This window comes from Ovis canadensis, chromosome 10, assembly GCF_042477335.2.
Source record: "Ovis canadensis isolate MfBH-ARS-UI-01 breed Bighorn chromosome 10, ARS-UI_OviCan_v2, whole genome shotgun sequence".
In the NCBI taxonomy this organism is placed as follows: Eukaryota; Metazoa; Chordata; class Mammalia; order Artiodactyla; family Bovidae; genus Ovis; species Ovis canadensis.
Window position 1 is genome coordinate 82,031,009 of NC_091254.1, and position 24,114 is coordinate 82,055,122.

The 24,114-nt window shown below is 37.2% G+C and overlaps 1 protein-coding gene across 2 annotated transcripts in view; it reads left to right on the top strand.

The window, feature by feature from the left end:
* Positions 1-6,564, top strand: part of GPC5 (glypican 5) — a 1,663,234-nt gene extending 1,656,670 nt beyond the window's left edge. For both annotated transcript variants that reach the window (XM_069601872.1, XM_069601871.1), the window contains one exon: positions 5,596-6,564. In XM_069601872.1, the coding sequence (XP_069457973.1) occupies positions 5,596-5,753 (158 nt within the window). In that variant the 3' untranslated portion in view covers positions 5,754-6,564. The remainder of the gene's footprint in view (positions 1-5,595) is intronic.
* The last annotated feature ends 17,550 nt before the right edge of the window (positions 6,565-24,114 follow it).

A 24,114-nucleotide genomic window follows, 5' to 3' on the forward strand; every position in this document is an offset into this window, starting at 1 on the left:
TTGCATGGAAGCCCCCAAGGAAAACTGGAAAATAACAGCATTTTTTCAGGATACACCCTAGATTAAAGTGACTCAATAGTCTGGGTGAGCCTATCAATTATATTTCCTAAGAGATAAGAATGGATTAATCATTTAAAAAATGATAAACTGTTACATAAACCATATCAGATTGGTTATACACCCAAATGTCCAGTCAATATACATATGGCTAATTTTAATATAAATGACCATTCAAGTCTATCAAGTAATGACCAAGGGTAATAGTTTTTATTGAATGTTACAAGATCCATAGCAACTTTTTTAGTAAGTACTTGCTAAGTTAATATTCTCACACTGAATTTGGCTATTATATTCACTACTTTTCTCTCAGATGTAAAATTCCAGGTTTTCACCTAATTCTAATATTTTATTCTATACTCTGTGTTGCTGCGGTATAATTTTACATCTTTATATTAAAAGAGACTGAACTTAAGGAAGTAAATATTTTTCCAAAGAAGTCATACAAATGTGAACAGATACATGAAAAGATGCTCAACAGAACTAATTATGAAGAAAATTAAAATCAAACCCACAATATGATATTGCCTCACAACTGTTAGAATGGCTATTATCAAAAACAGTACAAGAACTGAGAAATTCCAGATGTTCAAGCTGTATTTAGAAAAGGCAGAGGAACCAGAGATCAAATTGCCAACATCTATTGGATCACTGAAAAAGCGAGAGAGTTCCAGAAAAATATCTACTTCCACCTTATCAACTATGCCAAAGCCTTTGACTATGTGGATCACAAAAAACGGTGGAAATTCTTCAAGAGAGGGGAATATCAGACCACCTGACCTGCCTCTTGAGAAATCTGTATGCAGGTCAAGAAGCAACAGTTAGAACTGGACATGGAACAACAGACTGGTTCCAAATAGGAAAAGGAGTATGTCAAGGCTGTATATTGTCACCCTGCTATTTAACTTCTATGCAGAGTACATCATGTGAAATGCCAGGCTGGATGGAGCACAAGCTGAAATCAAGATTCCTAAAGAAATATCAATAACTTCAGATATGCAGATGACACCACCCTTATGGCAGAAAGTGAAGAGGAACTAAAGATCTTGATGAAAGTAAAAGAGGAGAGTGAAAAAGCTGGCTTAAAAGTCAACATTTAGAAAACTAAGATCATGGCATCCAGTCCCAGCACTTCATGGCATATAGATGGGGAAACAATGAGAACAGTGACAGAATTTATTTCTTTGTCTCCTGAATCACTGAGGATGGTGACTGCAGCCATGAAATTAAAAGACGCTTGCTCCTTGGAAGAAAAGCTATGACCAACGTGGACAGCACATTAAAAAGCAGAGACATTACTTTGCCGACAAAAGTCGGTCTAGTCAAAGCTATGGTTTTTCCAGTAGTCACGTATGGATGTAAAAGTTGGACTATAAAGAAAGCTGAGTGCCAAAGAATTGATGCTTTTGAACTGTGGTGTTGGAGAAGACTCTTGAGAGTCCCTTAGACTGCAAGGAGATACAACCAGTTCATCCTAAAGGAAATCAGTCCTGAATATTCATTGGAAGGACTGATGTTGAAGGTGACGCTCCAATACTTTGGCCACCTGATGAAAAGAACTGATTCCTTGGAAAAGTCCCTGATGCTGGGGAAGATTTAAGGCAGGAGGAGAAGGGGACAACAGAGGATGAGATGGTTGGATGGCATCACCGACTCGATGGACGTTAGTTTGAGCAAGTTCCAGGAGTTGATGATGGACAGGGAAGCCTGGCAGGCTGCAGTCCATGGGGTTGCAAAGAGTTGGACACCACTGGGTGACTGAACTGAACTGATTATCAAAAAGACAAATGATAAGTATTGGCAAGGATGTGGAGAAAAGAGGATCTTTGTATACTCTTGGTGGTAATGCAAATTGATCCAATCACTATGGAAAACAGCATGGAGGTTCCCCCCAAAATTAAAATATAGAATTACCGTATGATCCAGCAATTCCATCTCTGGATATATACCCAAAGGAAATGTAAACAGGATCTCAAAGAGATAGCTGCACTCCCATATTCACTGCAGCACTAATCACAATAACCAAGATTCAAAAACAGCCTGTCAATAGATGAATGGATAAAGATGTATAGTATATAAAAACAATGGAATGTTATTCAGACATGAAAAAAGAAAATCCTGCCGTTTGCTATGACTCAGATGAAGTTTGAGGGCATTATCCTAAGTGAAAGAGGTCAGACAGAGAAAGATGAATACTCTGCTGCATGACTTGTATCTATAACTTAAAAAAAAAAAAAAGCAAACTCACAGAAACAGCAGATTGATGGCTGCCAAGAACTGGGATGCAGGGTAAAGGAGATGTTGTTCAAGGGTACAGACTTTCAGTTATAAGATAAATAAGTTCTGGGTATCTAATGTCAAGCACAGTGACTATAGTGATTAACACTGAATTATATACTTGAAAGGGCTAAATGAGTAGATCTTAAATGTTCTCACCATAAAACAACAACCAAAAAAAGGTAGTTATGTGGCATGCTGGAGACATTAACACTATGGTAACAATCACTTTATAAAATTTAAGTACATCAAATCAACATATTGTACACATTAAACTTAAATAATGCTATATCAATTAATATCCCAATAAAATTGTGGGAAGGGAAAATCAAATTGAAGTAGAGAAACATTTTTATGGTTTTGCAATTTTCTGTCCTGGATTAAAGCTATTAACTTATTCATTCACCTATACTATGCTATGCTAAGTCACTTCAGTCGTGTCCGACTCTGTGTGACCCCATAGATGGCAGCCCACCAGGCTCCCCCGTCCCTGGGATTCTCCAGGCAAGAACACTGGAGTGGGTTTCCATTTCCTTCTCCAATGCATGAAAGTGAAAAGTGAAAGTGAAGTCGCTCAGTCGTGTCCAGCTCTTAGCAATCCCAAGGACTGCAGCCTACGAGGCTCCTCCGCCCATGGGATTTTCACCTACTTATTACTAAATGCTTACTCAGTGAATACAGAAATCTATGATAGATTCCCTAGTCTCAAAGAAAGGCAGCCATAAACTGAGTTCAAAGATCCTGAAAGACCATGCAAGTATGTGTATAAAATAATATCAAAACATTCTTCTGTATTAATATCTACTTTTTCAATCTTTTAAAATAAGTAAATGCACAATTTTCTTAACCTAGTTCCCTACTAATGGACACTTAATGGCTTATGGCTTTTCACTAACAATGCACAGATTAACATTTTGTGAATAAATATGTGCGTATTTTAAAAATTATTCCCATGGAATTTTTCCACTAAAGCAGAATTTGGGTGTCTAGGTAAGTGTACATTTTAAACACTTTTGCTATATTTTGGCAATCTTCCTTAATAAAGGGCTATATCCTTGCCAAACTGGTTGTCATCACCTCTCTGTCCTGCCTTTGTCAATTAGACAGTAGGTTAACTGACACCTCATCTTTTGTCAGATAATATTACTTCATAGCAACAACCATCAAGCAGGTGCCCAAATTTTAACATTTCATTTGTTTTTGTAATAGCATGGCTATCTGTCTACCTTTTCCAGACTGCAAGTCACCAAGGGCAGAAATAAGAATTTATTGTCATCTTTGTGTGTTGCCATTAGGTGTAGAAAAGTTTATTTTAAATTACTTCATTTTTGTTTAATTTATTAATGTACAAAATTGTCAAACTGGTTTTTGATTTATGGGTCTTTGGCTGAGCCTTAGTATAATTTGTAAGCTTAGTGAATTAAGTTCCTTTAAGAAAACAATCACTACATCAGGTCATTGTGGGTTTGGCCTTCTTGGCATGCAAAGATTTCTTAACAGAAGTTCAGGCCAGGTTGTGATTTGATCTGAAACTGCAGCCCTGACTGCCAGGCTCTTCAAGAGATCTTTCTTTCTTTCTATATAATTCTTATCTCAAGGGACCATCATCCTTAGAACTAGTGCATTTATTGGTAATACCTCTACCTCCAATGTTAAAATGGCATCTGACTGAAGATGAGATAATCCCTCCTCATATTGCCTGACTCGCAGACATAAGATTTAACATCTTTCTATTTTCATATTTGTACTCACCACGGTACCCTCAAGCCCAAACCAGTGCCTGGCTCATGAATGAATGAGGAAAATACTGACTCCAGAAGGCATAAGAAAAAGTGTTTCATGAATCCAATCCAGGCACCTCCTCACAGTGCTTTAAAAAAGAAAAATAAATCCCTTAAAGCTCAAATTTATGTAGTTATCTTGGAAAAAATTTTAATTGCCTAGAGTCCACACAGCTCCTTGTTATATTCTAACATAACAAGGAGTATAAAACCATGACTAAAATATGCACACTCTTCTCCAGTCTCCATAAAAAAAAAAGGAATTGCTAGTTTATTCATCTTGCCTAATGACACAGAAGGGCAAAACAAGTACCCAAACAATGAATAATAACACAAGTGCTCAGACTGTAAAATCAATATGTCAGATCAGTAGAGCTGAGCTTTGTTTTAATGCTCTCATCCCTGAACGCAGTGGAGCTTACTTTCTGAATTATATATATGTATTGACCTAATTACATAAATATTGACTTTTCCTTATATGAAGCTTTTCTTTTCAGTCTTACTGTAATTACGATGTCAATATTTGTGGCCCTAGTAACGTTGAATTTAAACCTGTTAATTGTGACTGATGGTGGCATACCATGAGGTAATCCAGACAGTCTCAGAGTCTCAGCACATGGGTGACATAGATAGTAACTGATAAATCAGGAATTTCTTAGGGGTATCATAGTAAGGTATACTTCTTCAAGAAAATAATCTTAAAGGATGAAATATTTCATCCCCAGTAACTGGGGACTGGCCTCCTCCTCAGTTTGTCGGGTTTTACAACACACAGAGGTAATAACCAGGATGTGAGTAGATTTTGGTCTATAATGTTGTACTTTTTTTTTCTTTAATCAAACACTTTATCCATAACTTCAATTCCCAATCCATCCTACTACTAAATTATTTGATCTCCTGACAGATGTCTATACCCCTATCCCCATAGCTCTGCATGTGTATAAAGGGTATCATTTAATATTTATTATTATTCTTTGATATATTTCAGTAAGGATCTGTGCATAGTTTAGCCTAATACAAAATATGATCTACTTAAATTCTACTTTTTAAAAATGTCCAATTTAATTATCTCTCCTTACATGGCTTTATTTTCATAAGAAAAGATTTCACATAGTTCCTACCATTGTTACATCTCGGGGCCAAGCACTGATACTATACCTCAGGACATTTTAATTAAATTTCTTTACTTCGATAACATTAGAGAAATATGCCAAATGCTTTCAAAAAGCTAGAAAGTACTTTTTACTTTGTTCTCATAAAGTTTCTGAGCACTCCCAACCAAGGTCTTATATGTTCCAATTCAAGAAATGCAGAAGTATGTGTCATATTCATCATTTAGAGTTAGGTGAAACACACAGGGAATGCTACACAAAAAGATTCAAAACAATCGTGTCCACAATTTGGGTAGAGAGTTGTTCTAGAAGGATCATGGTGAGGTGGTATATCCCTCGTTCCATGATTTTCTTATTTGCCTCTACAGGGATACCAGAGGAGATGAACCTCAGTGATGTGAAGCAAATCCATCAAACAGACGGTGGTAGTGCTTTAGACACAGCTGGAGCAGGATGTACGGCTGCAACTGAAACTACGGCACTGACTCTGATGGGTGTAGTGATGTTATTTCCTGGGCTTTGGTAACAGTTCTTCTGCCCTGATACACATGTCTTAGTGGAGTCTTGATTTCTCCCTTCTCTTGCTCTGAGTAGAATAAGGTATCCTTCCAAATGTAACAATTATACTTATGAGCAGGTACTAACTTCTTGGAAGCCAAGTTGGCATGTTGACAAAGTACCTAAAAATCAACGTTTACATGATAGACCATTTGAAAACATGTCTTCTTTGAATCTAAAATATGAATCTAACTTAAATGTTCTTAATTGCTAACATGTTAAACCTGCAAATGTGAAGAGCACGGAAGTGACTTTGAATGAGAAGGATTTAGTATGTCTGTAACTTTATTATTCTCAATTCCAACCTCTTCCATTTTAAAAGAAAAAAATGTTTTCAATTGAAGGTGTATTTGCAGGATGAGGAAAATAATACATAGCTTTTCTTAAAATACTGGAATCAGAATTTCATTAACTGAATCAGAAACAAACAATGGCAAGTAGTATGCATGCATTTTCAAGATATTCTTCCATTTTTATAAGCTATAAAAAGAAATGACTGAAAGCCTATAAATTATAGAGTAGATTACAAGGAGCATTTCACATAATTTCATTGAAGATGCTTGATAATTTTTATCCACTGTAACTAAGCCACTGACATACGTAAAGCTGAGTATTTTGATAGCATCTGATTTGTATCCCATTACATACAAAGTGCATCTTTGGTGTTGTGACTGTGTTCCCTCCTATCTCTCTGCCTCCTAATGGATTTATCTATGTTGCAAAGCACACGCCTGCTCTAGGGATATCTCTAATAAAGCTGTTAATTATTTGGTGGAAAATTTTAAAGAATATTGATCATTTTCTCCTAGAAAAAATGATATATTCATCCGTTTTCAAAATGTTACTTCAAAAATTTGCTGTTTTTAAAAACTTGATATTTAACAATTGTCTATATATTTCCAAAGTTCCTATGAATATCTAAAGATGCACTAATATAGAAAGTACAGCATGCACTGTTATAGCTCTTCTCACATTAGCAGAGCCACTAATCCATAGTCCCTGAATTCCCAGTTGAGATAAGATGCCTCAGCAGACACTGTGCTTATCACTGTACTTAAGGAGAAAGAGATAAGTCAGCTTTTATTAGGAAGTATCATATCCAGTCAATAGCCAGAAAATATAATTAATACAAAGTGACAGAATAGAAAAGAGAAGTGCTGAACTTATAAAATTTTTAAAAAATCAAAAAGATTTCAAATGACTCTGAAAAAGAACTGACGGGGACTCAATCAACAAGCATTTGCGGGATGAAATCAATCTGTCCAAATAAGGAAACTATATGATCAAACCCTTTTCTCCCTCAGGTTCTCAATTATTGGTGAGAACCTGGTGATGATCAGCTTACACCACAGTATTTTTAAACTGCCAAGATAAGTCAGATTTTTCTTGTCTGTTCAAATGTGACTCTGAACTGGAAGTGCTGTTCTTCCTGCCAGTTCTGGATGCCATTTTCCTAGGCTTTCACTCCACTTTAACATGATCTGCTTGGATTTTAGCGCATTTGCACCACCATACTCCAAATATTAGAAACTTAACACTTTTAAAACTTTTAATTTCAACTTCAACTCTTCATTTAAACAACTCTGAAATGAGGTCAACCTTTTGTGGCACTCCAGCCCAAGCCACAGTTGGGTTGCCACAGCAACACTTCTGACCCAAACCTGAAGGGTCTTTAGAAAAGCCAACTAAATAACATGGTTCAGCAATCTAATATGTACCTGGATAAAATTAGTTGATAAAAGATAATTTTAGATATTGTAAGAAATGGTTAAAAGCAGAGTAGTAACAAAATTGATAATATGAATGAATATCTTTTTATCAATTAAATTTTACATATTCAAATGGGTGCTGTCTACCTCCATGTAGGCGTTTAGGAGACAATACTTATACCATAAACGATAAAGCTAGAACTCAAAACACTTGAGGTTTTCAGAATTTCTTTAAGAGCCTGAGGCATACTTTTTTAATATTTTCAATGAGGTCATTCTTTAACACTCTGCTCTAAACCATCTTACATTTGTATAGCTCTTAAAATTTACAAGGCTCTTTCAGAGGAGACAAAGCATATCATTTGTCTTTCCTCACTTCTAAAGGATGGGCTCAATTTTTAGTCAAATAAAACAATAACACTGAGTTGTTGTTTTCTTTTAATATGGCTCAGAATTTGCTTTATAAGAGTTTTCCATTAGTAAGGTTAAAAAGTTTTTAAGCAATGGTAAAGTTGTTAGAATATATGTTTACTTTCCAAGATGACTTAAAGGATAACATTCAGGTGAATATATATGTATTTTAAATTATCTTTCACAGTTATATTCACATTTTATACTGGGATCAATTAAAGGAGTTTTCTTGAATTTCTGAGTTATTGTTATATAAATTAATCTGAAACAGTCCAGTATTCTGCATGTATTGAGGAAGAATCAGTTAATCTGAGCCAAAATTCAGGGCCCTCTCTTTGCATATACACCATGATAAATGCTCTTACACAAAATCTCCTTTAGTCTCACCAATAATATTATCACCTCCATTTAACCAATGAAGAAACTGAGGCTAGAAATACCATGCACTTTGTTTGGTGTCGTACAACTAGTCAGAATAGAATCAAACATATAAGTAATGTCTCTAAACAAACCATATACATTCTTGGGTCAAAGATATAACAGTTTCAGAACAGTAGTACAAAATCTTAAAGTTAGCATAAAACTCATTCAAAGGTGATTTAAGTCTCTAAATGAGGATTAAAAAAAACAAGTAAATTAACTGTACAATCCTAATGTATAATCATCAAATTGTGAGAAAGAAAGAAAGTGAAGTCGCTCAGTCGTGCCCAACTCTTTGCGACCCCATGGACAGTAGCGCTCCTCTGTCCATGGGATTTTCCAGGCAACAGTACTGGAGTGGGTTGCCATTTCCTTCTCCAGGGAATCTTCCCAACCCAGGGATCAAACCCAGGTCTCCTGCATTGTAGACAGACGCTTTACCATCTGAGCCACCAGGGAAGTCCAATCAAATTGTATATTAGTATAAAAGCATAGGAAAAAAGAAAAATGTAAACACGAACCTTTTCTTTTGTACTAATCATTACTCTCTCACATGTGAAAATTTCATTCAAATACATCAGCTGCTAAAATAAACCAGCTACCAAAAATGAGAAAATACACATATATTTTTTTCTAACTATCACAGAATCATAACATTTCTTTTTGTTTTCTGATCAACTGAAGGGTTTAAACATTTCTTTGGCCATAAGACACAGGATGGCATAAAAATATAAGGAAAGAAAGATGAGAAACAGGGAGGGAGGGAGTGTGTGGTGGAATATTATTTTTAAAAATCTTAGATATGTCTTTTATCCTCTATTTGTCCAGGAACATCTTATCAATGAAGTAGTGTCTGGAGTATTCTTTTCTAATTAAAGGACAGAAGCTAATATGCTATTTCCTCCCAATACTCAGCTTTTCTAAGTATTCAATAAAGATACTTTGAAAAGGACTCAATTAGTTTACTGCTAATTGTTTTCAATCACTAAAAATATTGTTTCTACCATCAGAACCCTTCAGGTACAATCAAAATTGTTTCTTCCTGAGTGAATTCATTCAACCCAGACTTGTGATTTTTTGAGATAAGTCATTGAGCAGTCTGTGATATCAGTATTTCTTTAGGTTGTCAACTTTGGTATCCTGTATAAAAAACATGGGTTGTTTTCAGCAATAATTCATGTTATTAGGTATGACACTGGGCATAGTTTTTTTAAATTATAGACTGTTGTATATAAATCATTTCTGAAAAATATAGACAAAATTTTCTCAAGTTTGAAATCTTTCTTTGCCTTTGCTAGAATTAAATGATCACTGAATTACTCTTATATCATCATTTTGTAAATGGAGTTTCACTCAAATGAGTCCTTAAACTAACCTATTTCCATGTGCAGAAAAAAACTGAAGAATTTCATTACAACATGATTTACATCTTCACAGTAGAAATGGTAATAACTATTTGGAACAGAGTGCTGGGATGGAAGTTTGTGGATAACTTTGCAAACATTTGATTCAAGAGTCTCTCCCCTTCCTGCACTTGTCAACTGTCACATTGGAAGCGTCTTCACTGTGAAATATTGGGTTGGTCAAAAAGCTTGTGGGAAATTTTCTGTAGAATTTTAACAGAAAAACTCGAAGTTTTTGGCCAGCCCAATATATATAAAGAGATTATGCATCTCACCTCCCAAGAAAGTTTTCCTTTATCACAGAGCAAGAGGAAGGGGATAGAGGAATTTGAAGTGCCATTGAATTAAAAGCAGATCAGAGAACATCTAAGGAGCAAACTGGTTGGAGACAGAAGGAATGGAATTGACCCAGAGGAATCACTTGGGTAATTTGGTAAGTAAATTCTACTTCTGTGAGTTTCAGTACCCACCTTTGAGCACCCATGAACTGAAGGAACTAAATATCAGAAGGAGAGGAAGTGGAGATTATCTCTTTTTACCAGATTACCCAACCAAGGCCAGCAGCACTAAGGAGGAAAACAAAAAGCCTAGTTTGCGAAACAAACGCTACGAGCAGTACAGTGTGTTTAGCAAGCACCTGTCTTATTCTATTTCTTTAAGAAATCGAGGCACTGACCAGTAAGTATTTTTAACAACAGTTATTTCTTCAGAATAACAAGACCCCCATAGGATAAACAAGGATTTCAACTTACAAAATTGTGATCAAAATTGTCAAAGACTTTCGGAATAGAATTAATCAAGTCATGACTTTTCCAACTCACCCCACATACCCATTCCACTCCCTCTCACCAATATACACACACCCATGCCTCACAGTTCCTTGCTATCCTTTCTATTTCCTTTTTATCTTCTTATCTGTATAACTGAGTTAGCTGTATCTAACTCAGAATTACTTAACAGGACTAGATAATGCAATACATATTTAAGACCCACCTGGCACATGGTAATCCTTAGTAATTTCAAGTTTGTGCCTTTCCCATTAAACCTTCTCTTAAAATGCATGTGTGCCCAGAATTGGACAATACCACACTATTAAATTATTAATTCTGCCTGTGGCTAAGCTTTTGATAGGGAAACAGCATAAAGAAAGTTTGAGTGTGAATAAATAGAGCTTAAGAAGGAGGACTCACTGGAAAAATCCCTGATGCTGGGAAACATTGAGGGCAGAAGAGGGCATCAGAGGATGAGATGGCTGGATGGCATCACTGATGCAACGGACATGAACTTCGGCAAACTCTGGGAGATGGTGAGGGACAGTGAGGCCTGGCGTGCTGAAGTCCACGGGGTCACAGTCAGACATGACTGTGTGACTGAACAACAAGGAGGAGGAATAAGAGAGAGTAGAATTGCAAGAGAGACCTACTCCTGCCTGTTTCATCTGTCATGTTTTGTTAGCCTCATCCTGACTACAAAGTTTATTCATGGAAAATGTATTTCCAAAATATAAGGAGTTAGAGTGGTCTTGCTTTTATTGATTATAAAGGGATATTAGCCCTGACCCAGTGTTTACAAGTGAATTTGTCTCCAACTGTAACAAACTGAAGACCTCAACTGCCAGCCCCTGCAATGGCAAGTCTACCTGACCAGAGTCTTCAGACCACATCTCAGAATGATTATAGTCTGGGATAGAGCTCAGAGCTCAGGCCAAGATGAGGTGGAACTTAACCATTAATGAGCAATCAGTGTATTGCTCAGTATTATACTGAAAGTCACCACCAAGTGAGGATTTCTGAATGACAAGATCATCTCCTTAAGTTCACATTGATAACAGGTGACAAAGTAGAGTAAGTTCCCTACATATGAATGAGTTCTGTTCCAAGAATGCATTTGAAAGTCTAATTTGTTTTTAAGTCCAACAAAGTTATGCTGAGGCACCCAGCTAACACAATCAGGCTATATAGTACTGGACCATGTGCTGCGTTGGGCTTAGTTGCTCAGTCGTGTCTAACTCTTTGTGACCCATGGACTGTAGCCCACCAGGTTTTTCTGTCCATGGGGATTCTCCAGGCAAGAATACTGGAGTGGGCTGCCATGCCCTCATCCAGGGGATCTTCCCAACCCAGGGATCAAAACTAGGTCTCCCACATTACAGGCAGATTCTTTATCATCTGAGTCACCAGGGCTATAAAAGGTTTATAATACTTTTCACACAAATAATATATTTAAAAAAACAAACACAAAGGAAACATTTGTAATCTTACAGTACAGTACTTTGAAAAGTATAGGAGTAAAGGTACAACAGCTGGGCAAGTTCACATATTTGAAGGTTCTTATGTAGGACTTACTTTATTTCTAAAGATAGATGTCAACACTTTCCATTGAGTCACTCAATATCCCTGAACTCAGAAAACCTTTTGAAAATTAAGCTTAATTAGGTTAAGTTATTTTTTTAAGGTTATTTATAGGTTTTACAGGGTATGTTTAAATTTTCCTTCGTTACAAAAACTTTTTCTTCTCATCTAGTCTCTCGGATATTTTTCCTGTCCCTGTCTTTCTCAAATTCAGCTCTAGTAATAATGTGAGCATCCTGAAGAGATCCCATATGCCAGATGCCCTAGTGTGACCATCTGATGGGGAGACACTGAATCATTGACACATAGGCATCCAAAAATGCTGGAGAAACCAGAACAAGCACAGCTTCAAAGGTTTTAGTCTAACTGTCTGTATGACCTTCAACAAGTCCCATCATCCCTCTGAATTCAGTTCCTCATTTGTAACACAATGTGCTTGAACCAAATGACCACTACATTTCCTTGTCAATTTCCAGTCTAAAAGAGTATCTATTTACTTGATGTCTTATATGATAACCTACTATTACTTAATACATAAAGGACACTTAAAAGTAATGCATAAAATATGATTTTAGTTATAACTCTATGCATATGGTGATAATTCTAATTTGTTTATCACATATGGTGATGTGGCTTTTCTGCATAAGACCGAGTGGAATACTCTTTTCATAAATGAAGGGAAGAATAGTTAGAACAAAGTTTCCTGAGCTTTCATTTAATGGAGAGAACAATATGCCTGAGCAAAGAGATTCACCCTATCATTAAATATTTAGCAATTAATTGCTTTTTGTTTTCACTAATCTTACAGGAGCTATGATCTGAGGTCTTCACTAATGCAGCAGTAGTGTCTCACAATATTTAAAAGCAAATAGTGAATAGAGTGGCACCACTAAGGGTCTGAAAGATCATAGTGTATGGAAGTCAGCGATGGAAGTAATAAAAGTGCATTTGACAGAATTTTTTCTTCTCACATTTTCCCAGGAGACCCTCTTAAATAGGACTAAACAAATGGTGCTGCCTCTGATGATTTATTGCAGAACAAGCTGACAGAACACAGGAGTGTGTTATCTGGTCCCCTGAAGAGTAGGGGCTAATTCAGAAAATGAAAGGAGACCAGAAGTGCAATAGTTGGAGAGAACACTGTATCAGTCAGTAGGCAAGCAGAGAGAAGCGGGGAATTGCAGCTTACCTAAAAAGATAGTTTTTAAATACTGTGTGTTGGTAATTTTAGTGTTTTCTTCATTTATTAAAAATATTAGGGAGGATCTATGAGAATTTCATCACAGATGGTTAACAGCAATAAATTTAGAGTAAATTTGTCTACCTTACTACTACTTTTGCGACACGTTCATTACAGTATAGATATAATTAAATCTAAATATGTGAATACATATACACATTTATCTCTATTTATCTATAAAATACACATACATTTTCATATATTTGCATGTTTATTGCTGTGTTTGTGCTTTATGAATAGATAAAATATAATATATAAAGGCTTTTATGTTACATTTTCATAAAACTTGCCTTTCTATAAATTATTTCTGGCTTTTGAATCAAAGACTGAGAAGGTCAGTGCAATAGATAACTTTTATAAAATTGCTTCTGATTATTTTCCCATATGGACTTTCATCTTTCATTTCAAATGGATCAGTACTGAACAAAGCTCTTACTATGCATAAGAGAACACACATGGCCACACTGGCAATAAGAGGGTGCATACATAGGTATATGCTTCAGAAAGCCTCACTGGCACAGCCTTATGTGTACACATTCTATGATATTTAAGAGACTAAAACACTAAAATTACCAACGCACAGTATTTAAAAACTATCTTTTCAGGTAAGCCGCAATTCTTGCTTCTCTCTGCTTGCTCACTGACTGTGCAGACTGCGGGGATTAAGTAAACATGAGGTAACATTTTATCAAGGCTTGCTTTTAGGTGAAAATTTTCACACTACATATGCTGAAAAATCATTTTATTTTAAAACTATGTGGAAGCAATCCCACTCATGGGTATACACCCATCAGTTCAGTTGAGTCACTCAGTCATGTCCGACTCTTTGCAACCCCATGAATCGCAGCATGCCAGGCCGCCCTGTCCATCACCAACTCCCAGAGTTCACCCAAACTCATGTCCATTGAGTCAGTGATGCCATCCAGCCATCTCATCCTCTGTTGTCCCCTTCTCCTCATGCCCCCAATCCCTCCCAGCGATCAGGGTCTTTTCCAATGAGTCAAATCTTCGCATGAGGTGGCCAAAGTATCAGAGTTTCAGGTTCAGCATCAGTCCTTCCAATGAGCACCCAGGACTGATCTCCTTTAGGATGGACTGTTTGGACTGCCAAGGGACTCTCAAGAGTCTTCTCCAGCACCACAGTTCAAACGCATCAATTCTTCAGCACTCAGCTTTCTTCACAGTCCAACTGCCACATCCATACATGACCACTGGAAAAACCATAGCCTTGACTAGACGGACCTTTGTTGGCAAAGTAATGTCTCTGCTTTTTAATACACTGTCTAGGTTGGTCATACACCCATAGAAACCCAGAATATGAAAAGATATATACACTGCAATGTTCATTGCAGCACTATTTACAGTTGGCACATGCAGGCAATCTAAATGTCCATCAACAGAGGAATTGATAAAGAAGATGTGGTACATATATATAATGGAATATCACTCGGCAACAAGGAAGAATGAAATAATGTCATTTGTAGCAACATGGATAGACCTAGAGATTATCATACTGAGTGAAGTCAGACACAGAGAGGCAAATATCATATGATATTGCTTATATGTAGAATCTAAAAAAAAAGAGTACAGATGAACTTATTTACAAAAAAGAAGTAGAGTCACAGATGTAGAAAACAAACTTATGCTTATCAGGGGATTAGGGTTGTTATTGTTGTCTAGCTGCTAAGTCATGTCCTACTCTTTTGAGACCCCATGGACTGTAGCATGCCAGGCTCCTCTGTTCATGGGATTTTTCAGGCAAGAATACTGAAGTGGGTTACCATTTAGGGGATAAAGGCAGAGAGGGATAAATTGAGAGTGGGATTGACATATGCTATATAAAATGGACTTCCCAGGTGGCATAGTGGTAAAGAATCCACCTGCCAGTGAAGGAGACATAAGGGACGTGGATTCAATCCCTGGGTCAGGAAAATCCCCTGGAGTAGGAAATGTCAACCCACTCCAGTATTCTTGCCTGGAAAATCCCATGGACAAAGGAGCCTGGTGGGCTGCAGTCCATAGGATCACAGAGTCAGATACAACTGAGTACAAACACGAGGGTATATATAAATTACATAACTAATGGTGGTGGTTTAGTTGCTAAGTCATGTCCAACTCTTGTAACCCTGTGGACTGTAGCCTGCCAGGCTCCTCTGTCCATGGATTTTCCAGGCAAGAATACTGGAGTGGATTGCCATTTCCTTCTCCAGGGGATCTTCCCGACCCAGGAATTGAACCTAGGTCTCCTGCATTGCAGGCAGATTCTTTCCTGACTGAGCTATGAGGGAAGCCCACTAATGATAACCTACCATACAGCACAGGGAACTCCACTCAGTACTCTGTAATGGCCTATATGGGAAGAGAATCTAAAAACAAACAAAAGGGTGGATTAAAACACAAAGTGGGTATATGTAAAAGTATAACTGATTCACGTTGCTGTATACCTGAAATTAATATAATATTGTAAATCCACTATATTCCAATAAAATTGAAAAAAAAAAACTACATAGAAACCCAAAGATCATGTATTTCTTTATTTTGCAGAAGAGAAGGCTAAAATCTGAAAAAGAAAAATGAATTACCCAAGGTAACAACACAGCTGTTTGGCAACAAAAGATCAGCACTCACTCACTATTTAAGAGCAGTTCTGTGCACCATATTGAATCAAACTGCATGCTTATATATCCTAGAATTTAACAGAAATTGCCCCATAACTGGGCTTCCCTAGTGACTCAGTGGTAAGAATCCACCTGTCAATGCAGGACACTGGGTTCAATCCCTGGGTCAGGAAGATCTCCTGGAGAAAAAAATGGTGACTTCATCCAGTATTCTTGCCTGGGAAATCCCATGGATAGAGAACAGTCCATTGGCTCAAAGAGTTGGATACAACTTAGAAACTAAAGAACAACAACTACAGGGACTAAACAAAGAGGCAAACATACCAGTTGGGAGAGTATGCTTAGTCTTGTAATTTTCAAAAAATGAAAATAAAGCTACCTAGAGAAGTTATAAAATCTGACATTACCATGACATTGATTAAAATAGTACAAATAATATAATAGAATTTGAATGCAATGGTTATAATATAAATGTTAATCTCTTTCCAGATTCACTATTCTGATTCTTGATAAGCCTACCAATTTGCTAAAGTATTCAGGACACTTTGATAAATAACCTGTTCCAACATAGATTACAATTTTCAAATTCATCACCATTTTATTTTTAAATTATAGGAAATAAAATTAAAATGTTTTATGTCACATTTAAAGGTATTAAAAGAAACATTTCTTCTATGTCACTGTTATTGTTCCCTACCATATCATTTTTATGTGCCATTTTTAGATTTACCATCTCTATATCAGATTATAATTAGGTTATATCTTGAAACATGAAGATCAATAGATCATGTTCATGTTCATTTTAATTGGAAGTTCTTTGTTATTTAAAAATTAAGCTAGTTTATTGCAGTATAGCATCTTCTAGTGGTTTTAAAATAATGAGAAAATATGAATATTTTAAATCTTTCTAAACAACTTCCCTTTAGAAGATCATTATTTCACTTTATTATAAAACATAAGGGCAAGTCAGCCATAGTTGAACTATGTAACTTTTAATTCCTAGTTCTGTTTTTCTCTTAAAATCCAGAGAGATGTTAGTTATTTGTCTTCTTTGGGATGCAAAAGAAAAATCCTCTTGTACTTCTCTCATTAGCTACCTTTTTCTAAAACAGAGTGAATCATCTCCATATACAACAGGAAATTTTAGAGATGAAAAGATATGAATTCCAATGTAGGACAGAGAGAAAATAATTTAATGGAGAGTATATTCATAGAATTAACTCTGGTATAACTATGAACACTTTACGTTCATGTTATCTTTCAAGTCTTATCTGGTTGCAAAAAAAAACTTTATTTTAGTCAACTTTTCTGATTAAAAAATAAAAAATTTCCATTGAAAAATCTTGAAGTAGAGTATCAAAAATTCTCCAACCTCTGTTCATTTTGCCTCACTTAAAAAAAAAAATCTAGCTTGTAGAAATACGGCTGTATAAAATATACAAACATTATATTTAGATTCAGAGATCTATATAGATGGGGTTTCCCTGGTGGCTCAGATGGTAAAGAATCTGCTGGCAATACGGAAGACCCAGGTTTAACTTCTGGGTAGGGAAGATCCCCTGGAGAAGGGAATGATGACCCACTCCAGAATTCTTGCCTGAAAAATTCCATGGACAGAGGAGCCTGGCGGGCTTCAGTTCATGGGGTCACAGAATCAGACATGAATTACTTCATCTAAGCAGAAGACACACGTATATAAAGAGATAGATACGTATAGGGATTATATATTTACATAAATACATAAAGATAGAATACTTTATGATGTGATTATATGTTTTCTTTTTAAGCAGTCATTGCTTAACAATATGAGTGTTTTTTAGGCCAATAAATACAATTCTAAAAATAATTATAACTGATTCAAAGTATTTTTATATGAATACCAATTATTTAATCAATGCCCTGTAGAGCAACATATTTCCAATATATCATAGACAACAATTTTGAACACCTTTATTAAACTAAATTTTACACACCTCCATGATTATATTGAGGGCTTCCTGGGTAGCTCAGTTGGTAAAGAATCTGCCTACAATTCAGGAGACCCCAGTTCAATTCCTGGGTCAGAAAGATTCCCTGGAGAAAAGATAGGCTACACACTCCAGTATTCTTGGGCTTCCCTGGTGGCTCAAACAATAAAGAATCCTCCTGCCAAGAGAGAGACCCAAGCTAGATCCCTGGGTAGTCAAGATCCCTTGGAGGAGGGCATGGCAAGTATAGTATTCTGGGCATGGCCAGTCTAGTATGCTTGCCTGGAGAATCCCCATGGATAGAAGAACCTGGCAGGCTACAGTCCATGGGATCACAAAGAGTCAGAACATGACTGAGCAACTAAGCACAGCACAGCACATGATCATCCTCTTAGATTAGTTTTCCTTCCTTAGGTGGAACAGAAAAAGATGCTTTATTCCAATTGGAATGACCAGCATAGCTAAGAACCAACAAACAATAAAGATATGAATCTTTTTTTTTTCATAAACTTTGGTCCCGTTATGCTTCCTTGATACCCCTAAATTGAAGGTAATTCTGCCCTTAAATCAATGTACCACAAAATCAGATTACAATCATTTGTGTATTTATCTTATTTTTCCTGGCAGGTTAAAGGTTATTAATGGCTTTCAGAATTCTTTGTGGTAACACAGTCCTTTGAACTTAGTAGATGTCCAAATGTATGTGTTAAATCAAATCTAATTTGTACAGGATGAAAAAAGATGTTAATTTATCATATTTGTTACAATTGATTAACCTTAAAAATCTTCAACTTCAAAATATCCTGAAAATAGCTGTAATATTAATAATTCCCTGCCTATATCAAAGGAAATGAGAGCAAATGAGAAACTAACGTGAAAATATCTGTCAACAGGAAAATAATACAGATTTATAATTGTTATTGCCAAATGAACTGTTTGCTGGGGGTTTATACATTTTTTATTAGTTCACATCTGACCTCTTAATAGTGAAATATAACCTGAGAGCCACAACATTTTGAAGACGTCTGTACTGGGAAGGAGTTTATTAGACTTGTGTGTCTGCCAAGCTCAGAATGCCTTCTGAGGAAATTTAAAATATGATCCCCTTCCCTTTATAGCTGACAGGGTGGGGGTGATCTAGGACAGCGCTGTCCAGCAGAAACATAATGTGAAATGTGAGCCACCTATGAAATGTTACACTTCCTAGTAGCCACACTAAAAAAGAAAAAGGAGAGTAGAAAGATATAGTTGATATTTAACAATACCTTTAACCTAATGTATACAGATTACCCCTGGAGAAGGAAACGGTATCTCACTACCTTACTCTTGCCTGAAAAATCCTATGAACAGAGGAGCCTAGTGAGCTACAGTCCATGGGGTCACAAAGTGTCAGACACAACTGAGTAACAAACAAGCAACAATGAAGATTACCAGCATTTCAACATGTAACAAATATAAAAATAATCAGTAAGAGATTTTCTATGAACTTTTTTAAAATTAATCAACTGGAGAATAATTTCTTTACAACATTGTGGTGGTTTTTGCCATATGTCAACATGAATCACCCATGAGTGCACATGTGTCCCCCCATCCTGAACCCCCCTCCCACCTCCCACCCCACCTCTCTGGGTTGTCCCAGAGCACCAGCTTTGAGTGCCCTGCTTCATGCAGTGACCTTGCACTGGTTATCTATTTTACATATGGTAATACACTTTTCAATGCTTTTCTCTCAAATTATCCCACCCTACCCTTCTCTCATGGAGTCCAAAAGTCTGTTCTTTACATCTGTGTCTCTTCCGGTGCCTTGCATATAGGATCATCATTACCATCTTTCTAAATTCCATCTATATGTGTTAGTATACTGTATTGGTGTTTTTCTTTCTGACTTACTTCACTCTGTATAATAGGCTCCAGTTTCATCCACCTCATTAGAACTGACTCAAATGTGTTCTTTTTTATAGTTGAGTAATATTCCATTGTGTATATGTACCACAACTTCCTTATCCATTTGTCTGCCAATGGACATCTAGGTTGCTTCCATGTTCTGGCTATTGTAAATAGTGTTGCAGTGAACACTGGGGTGCATGTGTCTCTTTCAATTCTGGTTTCCTTAGTGTGTATGCCCAGTACTTTTATAGTCATTATTTTGCAATCTAGCATGTGCTTACTGCATATCTCAATGTGGACATGTTGTTTTGCGGCTGCTGATCTAGTGGCTACTGTAATGGCACACAAGTGAGAGGTGGAGACACCAACGCACCTTGGGAAAAATTACCATTAATAAAGAAAAAAATTTGAGAAGCCTCCCTTAATCATAAATCTGAAGCAAGAAACTACACATGAACTTGGAGAAATGCCCTTTTCCTTATGAATTAGCAAAACTTGTCGTTCTAAATATGGATAGGAATTGAAAATTCTAAGAAAGATGTCTCTGAAGACCACAGAGATTCTCTCCTTGACCAAATTCTACTCAACCTTTTCTGAACTCTCAGCTGGGCCCTGACGTTTAGGTTTCCATATTGGTTTCGGCATTTCCAATTTTATCGAGACCCCTGCTAGGTTAGTTTAGCCAGAATCTTCAATATGTCTGGTCACCCTCAATTTCCAGGGTCATCAGCCTTTATCATCCCCCAGGTGATGCTGATCATTTAATTCTGCTTTCAGCAAGAATACTATTAGGTCACTGTAGCCAGAAATTCCCAAAACCCTTGATGTTTCCATCAACTGACCTCCATTAGACTTGTATTCTGTGTTGAGTCCAACCTCTCTCGCCAGTTACAAAGCACCACTGCAGTGGTCTTTACAAACTATCACAATAGTCCCCCTAAAAAAGTCTGCCTTACAGGTTTACAAGTGTAATTAATTTTCTTTTCCTTTAACAAACCATTGAGATTTTCAGAATGGCACTATGAAGGACTCAGGGAAACAATATCAGTAAGGCACAGCTATTGGTCAAAATTAGCAATGATAATCATTCAAATTCTTTAGAGATTGCTCAAAGAGTTTATACAAATAGAAAAGCATTTAGCTATAAAAATCTTAAAAAATCCAGTAAGAACAATGTGAGGTAGTGGCATTCCATTCAGGATTGCATTCATCCCCCACAGGTAAGCCCTGGGGGAATACTGCTCTACCAGGAGCCTCAGCACAAACTCAGTTTTCATCTAGCCCCACTCTCCCTCTCCCCTGTTTTCTTCTATTCTGGGTAAAGCCAGCCAAAGGTGGTCATCCACAGCTAAAGCCTGGGAGCCATGCCTTTTCTCTCACTGGCTGTTGTTGTTTAGTCACTAAGTCATGTCCGACTTTTTTGTGACCCCACGGACTATAGCCCACCAGGCTCCTCCATCCATGGGATTTTCCAGGCAACAATATTGGAGTGAGTTGCCATTTCCTTCTCCAGGGTATCTTCCCAACCCAGGGATGGAACCCGCATCCCCTGTACTAGCAAGCGGGTTCTTTTCCACTGAGCGACCAGGAAAGAACTCTCTCCTAACTCCAACTTAATAGAAAAGATACCCTGGGGTCAAGAGTGCAGTTTCTTTTTCTGAAGCAAATCGAGTTCAGCTTCCCCCTCCCCCAGCTACTCCAGATGGATCTGGCGGCTGATCATTTCCAGCAGATCTCATCCTCCAAGGTTCTGCAGAAGATCCATACTGGGCATGTTGGTAAGCAGGGAGAGCTACCAGTTCCAGCCAAGTACTTGTGTGGCCAAGTACTAAACAAATTAGAAAGCCAGCATACTAACAATAGTACCAATCTCTGCAGAGGAATCTCCCAGCGAGTAGAAAATTTCCCTGAATTTCCCTCCTGACACTTAGTCACCAACTCTCTAGGCTGATAATATGGCAGCCCTTCCCAGAGCAATTTTTGGTGGTGCTTACAACATGCAAGAGTAGATTTAGTTCTGTCGGGAGAGTCTGTAATTTCCTCAGTTCTGTCTTGCCACACCAAAATTTGAAGCAAGGGATGAATGGGTGTTACGACTCAGACTTATTAGGAAAAACAAAAGATAGTACACCTTCGAGGAGTGAGGGCTGCTGCTATTGGAGAAGGAAATGGCAACGTGAGGGTAGGCAGACCCAAAAGACAAGAGAAGCCTCAATTTTTCTAGGCTTCCTCCTTTTATACATTTGTCTCCTCCCCTGCCCCCAACCCGCTGAGCCTGCCCTATGTAAACTGGGCTAGCTAGGAGGGCTGTTTGTTTTACCTGAGGTCCTCACTCCAGTCCTTGGACCTTCCTTTGTTCTATTTTCATGGTTTTTTTTCCCCTTCTTTGTCTTAGCCACCACCATTTTGGACTTCTTTTTCCTATTCTAACTACCTAACAGTTCCACATCATAAAAGCCATCAAGACTTGCTTCTTTCTTTCTAGTTGCCTCATCTTACCCATTAAATACTTCAGCCCATCAAATATTTACATGATAAGAATGTCTTGAAGAAAGCAGACTGTATATCCTGCACATCCATGTGTATGATTATGTCTCACTTTAGAATGCTGCTTGTGGGTATTATCTGCACCACAATCTGTGAAGCCTGCCATACCTATGTTATCCAGACCTTAGCATCTGTGTTGGAACATGGTTTCCAAGGAGTTAGTTGCAAAACTCTTTGATACATTAAGTTTGTTTTTCTTATCTGCTCGGTTGTTCCATCCCTGTCCTCATGACATCCATCTGACACAGGAGCCTTTGACCCCATTGTGCTTTATCAGCTCAGGACCTTTGAACACATTTCCTTGACACAGAACATCCCTAGGCAGAAGTTTATACAGATGATTAATATTTCACTACGCAGGCAGTTATGCTTTTATCTAAGACTGCTTGTGATTCCAATTAACAGAAAGACCACAAAGCAGGGCATGAGTAACACAAGCAGGAAAGTGTAATTTTTCAAGTTCCTATGAGAAGCCTAGCACAGGAGCTCTGTTTCACCAAAATTCCTTGCCTCAGCTCTAAAGCACCTTTTGTAACTAAAGTAAATTGAACAAGCTACTATTCCTTGCATACTGAAAGAGCCTAACTGGTATACATATGTTTTAGAAAGTGCTAGAAAGATGTTCCCTTTTGAGGGGACAAAGATGCTTATTAGAAATCACCAGGACTATCTTTGAAAGCTCTTCAATTTTATGGTTCTTTGATTCTCTGCTTACTAGGAATATTCTACTCACTGAAGGAGATTTCCATGCGGCATTTTATTTATCAGTGAAAGACAATGAACAAAAGTATTACAAGCTACAAACTGCATGTTATGAATTCAAGTGGAATTCCTAGTTTATAGACCAGGTTCTTATTAATTTGGAGAGCATACTTATTCTTTCTGTGTTAATTCCAAATGCCCTGACAAAAATCTAGTTTCTGGCTCTTGCTCTCCAATACTCATCCCGTGAAGGCAAGGACACCCTCTGAGACACTGTCAGATTGAGAAGCTGATGTGTGTTTATATTATCACTCTCAAAAAAAAAAAAAAAATAACACATGTTCTGACTCTTCCTCTTGTCACTCTTCCTTTCTTTAGTCTAGAAATGTGAATGCTGGCTTCTTAACATGTATTTGAAAATGACGTGTCAGTGCTCCAGGTATGGTAGCCTGAGATTGTCTCATCTTCTTTACAAGGTTTCTGGAAATGTGTGTTTTCTCTTTGCAAAATGTTACAGAGTACAAAGTCAGTTGCCACTCCTGCCCTTAAACAACTTACTACTCAGACAGATTGAGGAGATGGGTGACTGAGACTTTTAACAAACATTCAATATCCATTCTCCCTCTCTTTCATTGGTAATAGAACTCACTCATTTTTCAGTAAGGATGCTCATTTCCCTGTCTCACTTGCAGCTAGATGAGACCATGACTTTGTTCTGACCAATGAAATGTAAGCCATTGTTGTGATGGTTAATTTTATGTGTCAACTTGACAGGGCTAAAGGATGCATAGATAGCTGGTAAAGCATTATTTCTGGGTGTGTCTGTGGAGTGGGGGTCTCTAGAAGTGATAGATAAGCATTCAAATCAATAAACTGAATAAAGATGATGCCCCTCCCCAAAGCAGGTGGGCATCATTCAACCTAAGGCAGACAAAAAGGCACAGGAAGGGTGAATTTACTCTTTCTGTTTAAGTTGAGGCATCCATCTTCTCTTGCTCTCATGACAAAAAAAAAAGAAGAGGAGAGAGGAGAGAGCTTACACTTTCCCCCTTCTCCCTGCCTTCTCTAACCTAC